The following is a 12,866-nucleotide window of genomic DNA, read 5'->3' on the forward strand; positions in this document are numbered from 1 at the left end:
TCATTGATTGCTATGGTTTGGTACTCTTCGTAACTCATTGCTCTTGTCTTCGTCATCTTCTATGTCATCATCATCTATATCGTCTTCATCTTCATCATCTGATGAACTTCCTGACAAATTCTCTAAATATTTTGTATCTTGACCATTATCACCAGTATCACCTTCGTATTCTAAATCATTATCGTCATCATCATCGTCATCGTCATCATCATCCTGTGATCCATGACTAATCAAATCACCACTAGGTGTCATTTTCAGTATATTGACTTCAGGAACAAGAAATTGGTTCATATCATAATCATCACCAGAGTCATTTCCACTATCGTCTTCATTACCCTCTTGGCCATCACCATTTGTTTCATCAGATCGGTCGTTGACAAACTCTTCGTGATTAGATACATCTCCCAAGATTATTTTCTTGGGCTGGTCCATATCAAGGTACCCTACTGATGATGAGTCAAATCCATAATCATTACTTTCATCTCCTTCTTCTGCACCAAGAACAACATTGTACACTTCACGAGTCTTTAACAAGATGTCATTTACAAACCAGTTCCAGTTTTCAGATTGAACAGCAACCACTATTACTGGAGATATCAAATCAGGCTTGTAAAGTGATGTGAATTTAACTATTTCTTCACTGATTAAAATTAAATGGCCCATATAGCCTGGTCTTGGTGTTACTTCTTCCTTATAACTTTTCACGACTACTTCTGTCAAATTACATTTGTTCTCTTTAAACAATTCAACAATCAAGAAAGAATTGTATGAGTTGAGTTTACCATTGAATATTTGTTGTATCAAATCAAATACGACATTATGGAAAAAATTATTCCATGGAAACTTTGTAAACATATTGATAATATCGTACAATATGTTCAGATCAAGTAGTTTTATCTTGAAGAAATCCCCTACACACGGATCTCCTCTAATTGTATTGTCTCTCTCTTTACAAACAAATGGATTCTCTGGTGAAATTGAAGGCTCTTCGTCTTCGGAATCTTCCACATCATCTAAACTATCAACAAGTTTCCTGTACTCATTAGATTCGTCACTCGAATGAGTGCCAAAATGAATATCGTCTAACGACACATCATCCATACCTGAAGTCACTTGCTTGATACTAGGGGACTCGGGAAATGAAATCTGGTCTTCTAATGCTTTCTTTAGTCTTTTTTCTTGTTGTGACCTAATCTGGTCTCTAACACTTATGATTTTTTTGATTTTTCTGGAGTTAAGCAAAATCATATTGGAACAATGTAATAATTCTGCAATCAATTCTGACAACTTAAACCTTGTAAATCCTAGTATGTTTGTATCCACATGCATAGGAAGGATTGGTTCCATCTGAATTAATTCTGCAAATTTGTCTAAATTGTTCGAAAAAAGTTCAAGCATATCTCCCAAATATATTGGATCTCTTGGACCCGGTGGATTTTGTTCAAAGTCTTTCAACCATTGGAACATAACATACGAATTAATTTCACCCGGGCTCCCATCTCCATTTTGAAGCATGGAACTATAAGATCCACAATTGAGATCATAATCCGAGTTGTTCTTTCGAATAAGTTCAATTACAATACTGACACAATTATTTATTCCGTGTTTGTTGGTTTGGTACTTGCCATCTTTCTCTTTAATTTTCACCAACATGATCTCATTTATCATTGTTTTAACAATTTCTGGTGATACCAACTCTCGTGTCAACTGATTAGGCCCAATATTAGTTTCCAATACTACAGCCAAAGCTGCATTTGATGAAATTGTAACCAAGGCTTTCAAGAAATCGGTTGCTGCGGTTTGTTTAAAAAATAATTGGTGATTTGGGATACAACTGTCTAATGCAAATTGTGAGCTTTCTGGTTTTAAAATATCAATTAGTTTCGAAATAAGATTTTGCAGGGCGATTGTTTCTATAATACCTGTAGGTGAGTCTGGTTTATCTGTTTGTACAACACGGAAGAAGAAATCCATTAACATGGGAACCTCGATTTTAGCCAAGAATGTGTCAACAAGATCCTTTTGACGCCTGATAAAGTTCAAAAGTTCTATGCTATTGGTATCCATCAATTGGTCTAAAATGTGAACCAAATATGAGACTGTGGGACAAATTTCCAGTAAATTTTGCATATTTATAATCAGCCATAATTCATTCATAATGGTTGGTGTTTCAATAATACGATTCAGAACAATCCATAAATCTACTGAAAGTATATCTGCAGCTGCTTGCACCATTCGACGAAATTTATCATCCTCTGATTCCTCCTCTTCTGAATCTTTAGAAATCTTGCCACTTCTCACTTCTTCGAGCTCTTCTTCTTCAACTTCATCGGTTTCTGGTGGATTTTCATTCAATAATTCCATAACAGTCTTCTGTTCTTTGATGCTCTGCTCATGGAAAAAATCAACGCTTCTAACCAAATAATCAATCAATCCGGTCAAGATTGATGGTTGAATTAATATTTCAATGATCTTTGTTCCCTTAGTGTCTTTGGCGTTGGCATTATTGTTTTCATTAGTTGACGAAGTGAATGATGCGGTATCTGAACTGGTGCCATTAATTTCCTGAGACGGTGGTTGTTGAAACAGAAAGTTGGTACCTGCACCGCCTTTTGCATTATAATTGCCCTTTATACTATGAAGCTCACTTAAAAGCTCTTGCAGGATCGTGGGGTCACCTATTAGATCTTCGACTGTTACCGTTGATAAATCCTGTACTGAGTCTAAAAACTTCAGCAAAGCATTATTGCTATTCAATGGATTGGTGAATGGCCAAAATGACATCTTGAATTTGATTTCCTTCTATTTTTAGTTCAGCAATTATGGGAGGAGGTGGAAAATGAATGTGCCAATAATTTACAATTCTCTTTTCTTGTATCTTTTATTTTTTCAATTTCCTTTTTGCCACAATTCAAGTTTGGGTATAACGGACAATACACTTAATCTTATACTGTATAACTATTGGTGACGTATGTTGATTCTCCCAAAGTGTGCCTCTTCTTTCTAATTTTTTTTTTGTTATCGTTGATAAGTGAGATCAAAGAAAAAGTTGGTGATTTAATTGCAAGTGATCTCTTATTTCTCATGGTTTATTTTTTTTTCCTCTTCTTTGACTTCGTCCTCTCTCTCTCTCTCTCTCTCTCTCTCACTTTTTTTTGTTTGATTTTTTATTTGGTTGTCCACTGTGTACAGTTTTGTCTCTCTCTTTCTCTCTCTGCGATTGTTTCTCCTTCTGTCCATTTCACAAGCATAGTCTAAAAATTGTAAATACAGAAGAAAGTTCTCGTTTCTTTCGTTCTTGCTGTCTAACATACTCACCACCACCAACACCCCCTGTCTGCGTCTGGTTATAGTTGGCATGACCAACAGCAATGTAAAACTCGCTCTGGAATATCGTCTAACTAATCTACTTAGTTTACAAACCCTTTCATAAACAATAAGATACACAGTCAAATCATAGATGTTTCGTATATTCATCATCTTCAATCAATCAATCAATTGTGGGCATACTCTCAATTTCTTGGATAGCGCGATCATATTCTTCAAGAATAAAATCTCCAAGTTCACTACACGACTGGGTGACTATATCTCGACAATTAGTTGCACAGTGTTCCATCCATTGCTTGATTGTCATTTCCTCTTCTTCTTCAGGCATTTCCGCAATAAACCGCGTGATATCACCATTGACATCATTATTCAAGTCGTATTCTGAATTGGCCAATTCTTTCAATTCCTTAGCACTGGATTCTAAAAACTTTATTTGTTCAACAAATTTTGTTAAAGGTCTTGGTTCCCATCTCTTTTGCGGACCATTTAATGAAACTCTTTCTTCTTTAGTAGTCCCCTCTTCTTGTTTGTGAATGTGTGATAATGAAGAGTTCATGGCCAATGGAGATGTGGCAGGGTCCTTAAAAGATATCCTTTTGTTGATCGCTGCTCGAGGTGAATCAATCCTCTGATCACTATGGATATGATTGGATATATCATTGATTTCTGTAGCATGTCTTACCTTGTCTGTCTCTTCCTTTCGTGACATGGAGTTTTCCTCTTGGTTTGTAACATTATACAACAAATTGGATTCAGCTGTTATCTCCTTTTCCGATTCCGATTCTGATTCCGATTCCGACTCTGACTCTGACTCTACTGAGTCGATATCTACTTGTTCCTTTTTTAGATCTTTGGTCGATTCTCTGCTTCTTCCTCTTGCCGGTGACGCTTTTGGCTCCATGGATAACAAAATATCAACCGTATCTTCCTCTCTGTTGCTATCGGGGTAAACTTCTTCTGGTTCAATAATTTCTTTGACTGGCGATTTATCAAATTCAATGGTGTCTAAGTAAAGTTTTTTAGGTGAAGAATCATTTGGATTTAAATCATTGTCTTTCTGAATCTTGCTATCATCTTCATGAACATCATCACCTTCCCCTTCTTCGCTGGTTACCAATTCTTCAATGCTATTAGTGTCATCTGCAATCCCTTCACCCGATTCTACATTGGGTTTATCCAACGGTGAATCATCAACACTTTCGGCATCCTCATCGTCAATATCAATTCTGGAATTGTTTGACGTACTGGTTCCTTGAATTTCTTCGATATTCGGTGTAGATAATCTTTCGATTTTGTCTCGAGAAGAAACAACTTGCTCGACAACTTTTTCAACCGTGGCCATTCTCTTTGAAGGTTCATTCTTTCCTTCAGGCTCAGCATCAACATAAACTTCGTTTTGATCTTCCTTATCATTTTCTTCACCGTTGTCAAATAATATATCATAACTTGCATCCGGGTCTATTGATTCTGATTCCTTCTTAGGGGAATCCTCAAAAGTATGTTCACTCTCTTTAGAAATGACTGAATCCGATTTCTTGTCTATAGAGTGAGATGAATCATCACAACTATCAATACCTTTCAATAAGTTGCTAACGTTCTTAACTTCATCGTTATTGTCAAGGCTATTATCATCGTTTGAAGGAGATTCATTAATGACTTTATTGTTAGATCCTAATTCTTTTTCGTCATCAGATTTCGCAATGATTCCATTCTCCTTTTTTGATTGTGAAAATCTTATAGGGCTACTAAACTTTTGTGCTGATTCAAATGACATATCAAGAATGTTAGGTTTGGATACCTTTCTTCTTTTTGCTTTAGACTCTTTTAATCCATCTAAGAATCTAATAGGTGACGAATTGTGTTTTCCCGTTGATTTTTGATCTGCAGTAATTGAAAGTTTTCTTGGAGGTGATGGATTTTTAGGAACTGGCAAAATACTCTTGATATTTGCTTCATCTGACTTACGCCCCACTGGTTTTTTGGCTACCTGACTTTCAAGTTTTTCAACATGTTTTTCGTCATATTCAAAATTATCACTGGAATCATCAAATAAACTAGGAAGGGGGGTGGTTGATTTTTCCCTTCTTGTTATTGTTATTTTTCTTGGTTGTTTTGGTTCCGGTTTAGTCTTAGTTTTAGCTTCTACCTTTGGAGTTGGTTCCTTGTTCCTCTTGGTAGCCGATTTGGGTTTCTTTCTCAAAGTCTCAAATACATCGATAGAATCGTCAGAAGATTCTGTAACTTCATACAGCTCATCAACAGGTTCTGGTATTTCTGAACTTTCATTCTCACTTTCATATTCAGATTCTAGTTGTTCTTCTTCATTTGATTCTGCATTTGATTCTGCATTTGATTCTGCATTTGATTCTGCATTTGATTCTGCATTTGATTCGTCAACCTCATTCTCAGATCCGTGTTTCTCATTTTCAGCATCTGACTCTAAATTATTTTCATTCTCATTTGTCACATGTCTGCTATCAGATATTTCAACTTCACTTTCCAGTTCTATATCAGACACTTCTTTCTCTAATGATATTCTACTCTTGTGTTCGGCGTCTGTTGTAGAGTCTTCTTCTTCAGACTCAATTTCTTTGTGCTTCTCTTCATCCAGACTTTCACTTCGAGTTTCAGGTTTGATGATTTCTTCAATGTCCAGCATTTCTTGCACATCATTATCTTCTTCAATATTGTCAGGCTCATTCATAGGGATGTCAAAATCATCATTTTGAGAGTGGTCTTCACTGAAATCTAATTCAAGATGTCTATCATCGCTCTTGATTTGGTCATCCTTCGAATCAGTGTCTCTCTGTTTCTCTTTCTCCCTCTTGGAGCTGGTTGACTTCTGTGATACATCAATAAATTCCTGGAGCAAATCATCATCCGGAATTTTGTCCCAATAATCCACATTTCGATCTCTCTCACTGTACAATCTTTTTATGCGTTTTGATCTTCTGTAGGTGGCTGGTTGTTCACTGGTCTCTCTTACTGGCAGTTTAATTATTGACAGATTCTTGGACCGAGATGTATTTGGCGACAGAAACGAGTTGTCGAAATGATTATTTGTACTTTCATCATCTATTTGCTCATCAAAATCGGGTAATTCATCATTATTGACATCAGCACTCTTATTGCTTGTTTCGTCAACCAACATAGAATCATCTTTGATCTCATTTTGATGGATCATATTTTGCTCTTGAATCTCTTGAATCTCCACAATATCATTTTCACTCCCGCTATCGCTTTCATTAAAAATGCTAGTGGAATTCTTGGTTTTGTCATCTTTCGTATTTCGAGAGACTTCAACAATGCTCAGGCCATCAACTTTACTATCTTCTTGGTCCTGTTCATCCTGTGAATCAGATACCTCTTTCATTGACTCTTCAATTGATTTTGTTGACTCGTCGGGTACATTTGATTTTGTTGACTCGTCGGGTACATTTGATTTAGTTGGCTCGTCAAGTGCAATTGATTCATTTGACTCTTCAGGTACAATCTGTCCACTCGTGCTAATATTAAGTGTATCCAAAAAGTAACAATATCCCTGTTCATTCTTAATATGTTCTTGAATAGGATCATCATCAACTTCCCAGAAATCTAATGCACATTGACAATACATACATGTTACTCTATCATCTTCAATACTTCTGGGACTATAAATAAAACCTGCTTTTGATAATGATCTAGAATTGGGCACTGAATCAATTTTATCTAATGGATAGTTAATGTAAAATTGTTCCCTAAAAGCTTGACTCTCTGAACTAGATGGATCCAGAAAGTTTTGATTCTTCTGCCAAAGTCTCTTAACTTCATGGTGGTTATTTTTTACTTTTGAAGTTAATTTAACCATTTCAAGGATTTGATTCATAGGACACGATGAATTGGCTCGTTTGTGTTTGTATAATATTTTGTCAAGATCATTCTGACTATTTATATATGATGAATGACCACAGTATGTACATGTAACTCTTGTCTTATAACGTCTAATTGGATTATAATAGAACCCTGCATTGATCAATACATCGACATTAACAACATCGGTATGGTCCTCCCAAAGAAACGACCTTTCTTTCACAACTTGTGATTCTTCAAAAGTTTTAATTCTATGATCCCGGTAGATCATATCTTGGTTAATCTTAGCCATTGTCCTCAAAGTTGGCTATGTATTGAATTCGTCCCGATGTATTGAATCACACGCGTATTGAAGTACTTGTTTTGTTAAATTTTTTTTTTCTTTCGTTAATTTCAGAATTCCTGCATGTAGTGGAATATATGGAAGTCAGCCATTTGTACCAAAACCCTCATATTATCAAATAACAAATAGTAGCCAACTAAACCTAAGAATGGAATCTATAGATTCAAAGTTTAGTCTTTTTTTTATTTTGTTCAGTATCATTGGTGTTGATCGAGTGTTTGAATGTGTGAATTGTTTTAACCAACATAGGGAATTCGATTGCAACGATCTCAAAGTATTTCGCCAGCAAATAATGTGAAAGAGTTAAAGGAGTTACTTGAATAGTTGCTCTATTGATATAATTCAGTTCCTAATGTGATTTCCGGTGTGTTATTCATAGCTTAAGTTTTCTTGACAAGTTAGTATACTCGTACGATCAATACACAAATTAGACAGGATTCTACTAGAAACAATTAAATGAAATATAATAATTAAATTAGACCTTCCTTTTGGATAGCTACATGAATAGAATCAATTATCTAACCTAATTATAGACATCTATTTTTTCTTGTCAACTAAATAATACCCTTCATGAACCCACTCTCGACCAATCAACACCAAATGCAAGCACCACGGCGTTTGTCTTTCTTTTTCTTTTAACACAGTCTACACCCATGCATCCGCCAAGACTGCATTCACAACAATCGACTCGGATTTTTTTAATAAATAAAAAACTTCAAAACTCAATTCGAAGCGAAACCCTAAAAGCCCCAAAAGCCCCAAAAACCCCAGCTTTTTCAAAACAAAAATTCGATGTAAAGTGGCTAACCTCGTAGTTGCGTACGTATATCGTTAACTTGCTCTTCTAATGGATCTCAGTCGAGTTTCATTTGTGGGGAAAACGTAATTTGGTTATGGAAATCTACCATCTGGAATAAACAAAAAAGCAATACAAACCCGGATTAATTATTATATTCACAATTAATTGGATTTTTAAATTACCAACTCTGGTACAATAATATTTGCTTTCTTTTTTAGTCAGTTTATTTTTGCAGTCACGCACACATTGGACTACATGAGAATCACTGGTGAGATTGGCTTTGCCAGAAACACTCTCTGGTGGTTGCTTTGGCGGTTGCCCTGGTGGTTGTTCTGGTGGTTGCTTTGGTAAGCCACCCGTGAGTTTTTCCTTGGTTGGATATTATTTGATGGCGATTTTGTTACTTGTGTTTCATAATTATTCCCTCTCTCCATCCATCCATCAAACAGCAATTCCATCCGAGAGGTGAACAAACCGCGTTAATGTAAAATTTTCTTTTCGCATTTTTCTTTTTATTTTTTTTTTTTTGTTTGTTTTGCTTCATTGTCTTTTCTTTTGCACTAACATTGTTTCCCCCAGAATGCAAAAGAAATGATCAGATATTATAATTCTACCCAATCCAGGATTATGGTAATCACTATATCATAGCTAATTAAAGATGGTGGGGTAGCTTCATATAAACACAAACCCACGCACTCAGACTCGCACACGCACACGCACACTCTTTCCTTTCTCTGTCTAACCTATAAATACCTGAGGTTATCTTCTATTACTCATCACCTTTTTGTTTTTGCATATACTTATCATTCTTGTAAATCACTTCACTTTACTATTTCACATCACACTACTCGTATCACAGACACATCAATAAAATGCACGGTGGTGATTTAGAAGGTTCAGAAATTCAAAAGCTCATTGTCGAAAAACGTCTCGGCTCCTCTGTCAAGCCAGGGTTTGGTGCCATCATCCACAACAAAAGATCCTTTGGTGTCTGTTTGTTTACCGCCTTGGGTGGTCTCTTGTACGGGTACAACCAAGGTATGTTTGGTCAGATCTCCGGTATGAACTCGTTCAGTAAGGTCGCCGGTGTCGGTAGAATCCAAGATAATCCTACTTTGCAAGGTTTGTTGACGTCCATCTTGGAATTGGGTGCCTGGGTCGGGGTCTTGGCCAACGGGTACATCGCCGATAAGGTCGGTAGAAGAGGTGCTATTGTTTCTGGTTGTATTTTGTTTATTGTGGGTGTCATTGTTCAAGCCACCGTCCATGGCGGCAACTATAACTTTATCTTGGGTGGTAGATTCGTCATTGGTCTTGGTGTTGGGCAAATGAGTGCCACTGTCCCATTGTACAACGCCGAAGTCTCGTCCACAGAAATCAGAGGTGCTGCGCTGGCCGTCTTCCAATTGAGTATCACCTTGGGTATCATGATCTCCTACTGGATCACGTACGGTACAAACTTCATTGGCGGAACAGGTGAAAATCAAAGTCAAGCCGCGTGGTTGGTCCCAATGTGTATCCAAGCGCTACCAGCCGTCATTTTCGCCGGTTTCATCTACATGTTCCCCGAATCTCCTAGATACTTGATCAATATTGGTGAAGAACAAAAGGCATTGGAAAACCTCGCATGGTTGCGTGAGACACACAAGGACGACGAGATCTTGCAGTTAGAGTTCTTGGAAATGAAAGCACAAAAAATCTTCGAAGAAACTTTGCAAAAACAAGCCTACCCAGACTTGCAAGACGGCTCATTCAAGTCCCAGTTCAAGGTCAATTTCTACCAATACAAGTCCATGATCACCCATAAACCTACATTCAAGAGGGTCTCCATTGCCTGTTTGACCATGGTGTTCCAACAGTGGACCGGTGTCAACTTCATCTTGTACTATGCCCCATTCATCTTTGCCTCCTTGGGGTTGTCTGGTAACACCACTTCCTTGCTTGCCTCGGGTGTCGTTGGTATTGTCATGTTCTTGGCCACCATTCCAGCCGTGTTGTGGGTTGATAAGCTCGGAAGAAAGCCGCTCTTGGTCTCCGGTGCCATCATCATGGGTTGCTGTCATTTCATCGTTGCCGGTATCTTGGGCTCGTTCGAAGGCAACTGGACTGAACACGCTGCTGCTGGTTGGGTTGCTGTTGTGTTCATCTGGATCTTTTCTGCTGCCTTTGGTTACTCCTGGGGTCCATGTGCCTGGGTCATTGTCTCTGAAGTCTTCCCTCTTGGTTTGAGAGCAAAGGGTGTTTCCATTGGTGCTTCTGCAAACTGGCTCTGTAACTTCTCCGTTGCCATGGCCACTCCAGATTTCGTTGCTAGAACAAAGTACGGTGCCTACATCTTCCTTGGTGCCATGTGTATCTTGGGTCTGTTGTATATCTTCTTTATGGTTCCGGAAACCAAAAACAAGACCTTGGATGAATTGGACGAAGTGTTTGGTGATTTCGAAGGTACTTCCAGAAAAGAAGCTGAGCTTCATGAACAAATTCTTAAAGATATTGGATTGCTTGATTTGCTTAATGGGGAATTGCCATCTAGTGATCCTAAACCAGAAGTTGAAATGAAGGAAAATGACCTTGCCAGTTCCGAAGTCAACAGTAAATAGATGCTATTATACCGTGTTGTATGAGGGGTTTATTTTTTATTTTTTACTAGTTTAGTTCTGTTATTTTTCGCTTTGCTAAGTTTCATGGGTTATTGTATAATTTATTAACTAAATATAAGTTTCTAATTATGATTAGAATGATATTCATTTTTTATACAGCGTTTTACTGTAAAAACCCAATATGGTTCGTGCACATGGCTCTCAATCCATTATATGCTTGTATATTGTTTTTATCAAAAAAAAAGAAGTTCCAGAGAGTGAAAACCTACTTAATTAACTTTTGAGTGACTTAAAAATTGTGGCCAACCAATAATTGAATAGTCTTTAAAGCTTCATATTTCAATTCATTGTTACCCTGGCTATTTTCTAAAAATGACATAATCAAAAGTTTATATTGTCCACCCTTTTCAGTGTTGATAAAGGTAATCAAATCTTGGCCAAGGTTCTTGATTAAGAATTGTAAATCATTCAATAAAATAGTATTAACTGTAGAATTGTCTGATGAATTTTGGATTAAGATGTCAAAAATCTTCTTGACTAATTTGAAATTTGAATCTTTAAATTTGCCACTATTTTCTAACCAGAATTCGCTGGATTTATGAGTTGGAGAGGCATAACTTATAAGTTTAGGGTTTTCCAATTCTGTTAAATATTCGTCAAAGGAAGTCAACTTGGAAGTTACAATTTCATTCAAACTTTCAGACAAGTAGTTCAAATCGTTGGATAACTCTTCGTCACTTCCATTGGATGCAAATTTTCTTTCCTTCAAAGTGTTAACGGTGTTCAAAGCACCATGGAATAACAATAACTTGATAACTTTGAATTGCTCTTGTGGTGAAGTTGTTACATCGACAAAGTTTTTCAAAATTGCTACAGCAACACGGACAATCTTTAATTTAATCGAGTCCTTAGCGATAGTTAAAAGACTACCAGCTAATTGAGGGAAGTTGTGGAGCAAAGCTTTGTTCATTGGTCCACTGAAGGATAAAATCCAAGCAACTAACAAGATATTGTAAGATAATTGCAAACCAGTAGCATTGGAGTTAGTTGCCAGTTTGGTGATCAAATTATTGATTGGTTTAAAGTTAGCAATCAAGTTATGATTTTGGTAGATTGCTTTGAATGGCTTGACAATCAACAAATCTTGCAAAATTTGTAAACCAATAAATTGATAATTTGAATCTGATCCACCAATAATTGATGACACAACACTAAAGATTTTAATTAATACTTCATCGTCTTGAACAGATTTGGCCTTGGCCAAAATAATCTCAAGGTTGTATAAACTTAAACTCTTTATTAAATCATCTTTGTTATCTAAATGATTAAGGAATGGAGCATAAGGTAAGGACTTATCAACATTTGACAATTTCAAAATGGCATCTAAAAACTCTGGCAAATCCAACAACAAGTCATTAATCAAAGCCAATACGTTCTTGATAACATCATCCTTATCAACTCTATTCAAGACATTCAACAAGGTTTTAGAATACAAGTCCAATTGACCCTTAACAGTATTGTTTCTATTCTCAATTGATTGTTTTTCCAATAATTTGATATGGTTGGCATCGTCTTCAGATACAACGTCAGATCTTGCTAAACCCTCCCATGGGATAATTCTCTCCTTAATAATCTTTTTGGAATCGGTCAAAAATGTACTATCAACGACTAATGGTGACTATAATAAAAGTGAAATGTTAGTACGTTAGTTGTCCTTACAATATTCCCCATGCAATTGGAAATGATTTCAACATACGTATTCTTCAGACATGTTATATGCTTTTATTTGTCGTAGGTTGTCCTCTACTGATGAACGAAAAGAAAAATTAACAATTTCAAAAAGAAAAAACTGAGAAAAATTGTTGATAAACACAAATTACTTTTAATTTTTCTGCCCACTATACACGACTAACACGAGCGTTAATGTCTAAGGTGACATGCTTTTTGT

At 36.5% G+C, this 12,866-nt stretch overlaps 5 protein-coding genes across 5 annotated transcripts; 1 reads left to right on the top strand and 4 right to left on the bottom strand. All coding sequences in view use genetic code 12, as the record gives it.

Moving 5' to 3' along the window:
* CTRG_00551 (uncharacterized protein) lies at positions 1-2,784 on the bottom strand (the record flags this gene model as incomplete). Its single annotated transcript, XM_002545724.1, has 1 exon — positions 1-2,784. The coding sequence occupies one exon, from the start codon at positions 2,782-2,784 to the stop codon at positions 1-3; it is 2,784 nt and encodes a 927-aa protein (XP_002545770.1).
* Positions 2,785-3,075: 291 nt separating this feature from the next.
* Positions 3,076-3,480, bottom strand: CTRG_00552 (uncharacterized protein; the record flags this gene model as incomplete). Its single annotated transcript, XM_002545725.1, has 1 exon — positions 3,076-3,480. The coding sequence occupies one exon, from the start codon at positions 3,478-3,480 to the stop codon at positions 3,076-3,078; it is 405 nt and encodes a 134-aa protein (XP_002545771.1).
* Positions 3,481-3,490: 10 nt separating this feature from the next.
* Positions 3,491-7,468, bottom strand: CTRG_00553 (uncharacterized protein; the record flags this gene model as incomplete). Its single annotated transcript, XM_002545726.1, has 1 exon — positions 3,491-7,468. The coding sequence occupies one exon, from the start codon at positions 7,466-7,468 to the stop codon at positions 3,491-3,493; it is 3,978 nt and encodes a 1,325-aa protein (XP_002545772.1).
* A 1,722-nt stretch (positions 7,469-9,190) lies between these two features.
* HGT9 (Hgt9p) lies at positions 9,191-10,918 on the top strand (the record flags this gene model as incomplete). The annotated part of the gene is made up of 1 exon (XM_002545727.1): positions 9,191-10,918. The coding sequence occupies one exon, from the start codon at positions 9,191-9,193 to the stop codon at positions 10,916-10,918; it is 1,728 nt and encodes a 575-aa protein (XP_002545773.1).
* Positions 10,919-11,207: 289 nt separating this feature from the next.
* On the bottom strand, positions 11,208-11,888 carry VMA13 (H(+)-transporting V1 sector ATPase subunit H; the record flags this gene model as incomplete). The annotated part of the gene is made up of 1 exon (XM_002545728.1): positions 11,208-11,888. One exon carries the CDS (start codon positions 11,886-11,888, stop codon positions 11,208-11,210), a length of 681 nt encoding a protein of 226 aa, XP_002545774.1.
* Between the last annotated feature and the right edge of the window lie 978 nt (positions 11,889-12,866).

This window comes from Candida tropicalis, assembly GCF_000006335.3.
Source record: "Candida tropicalis MYA-3404 genomic scaffold supercont3.1, whole genome shotgun sequence".
NCBI lineage: Eukaryota > Fungi > Ascomycota > Pichiomycetes > Serinales > Debaryomycetaceae > Candida > Candida tropicalis.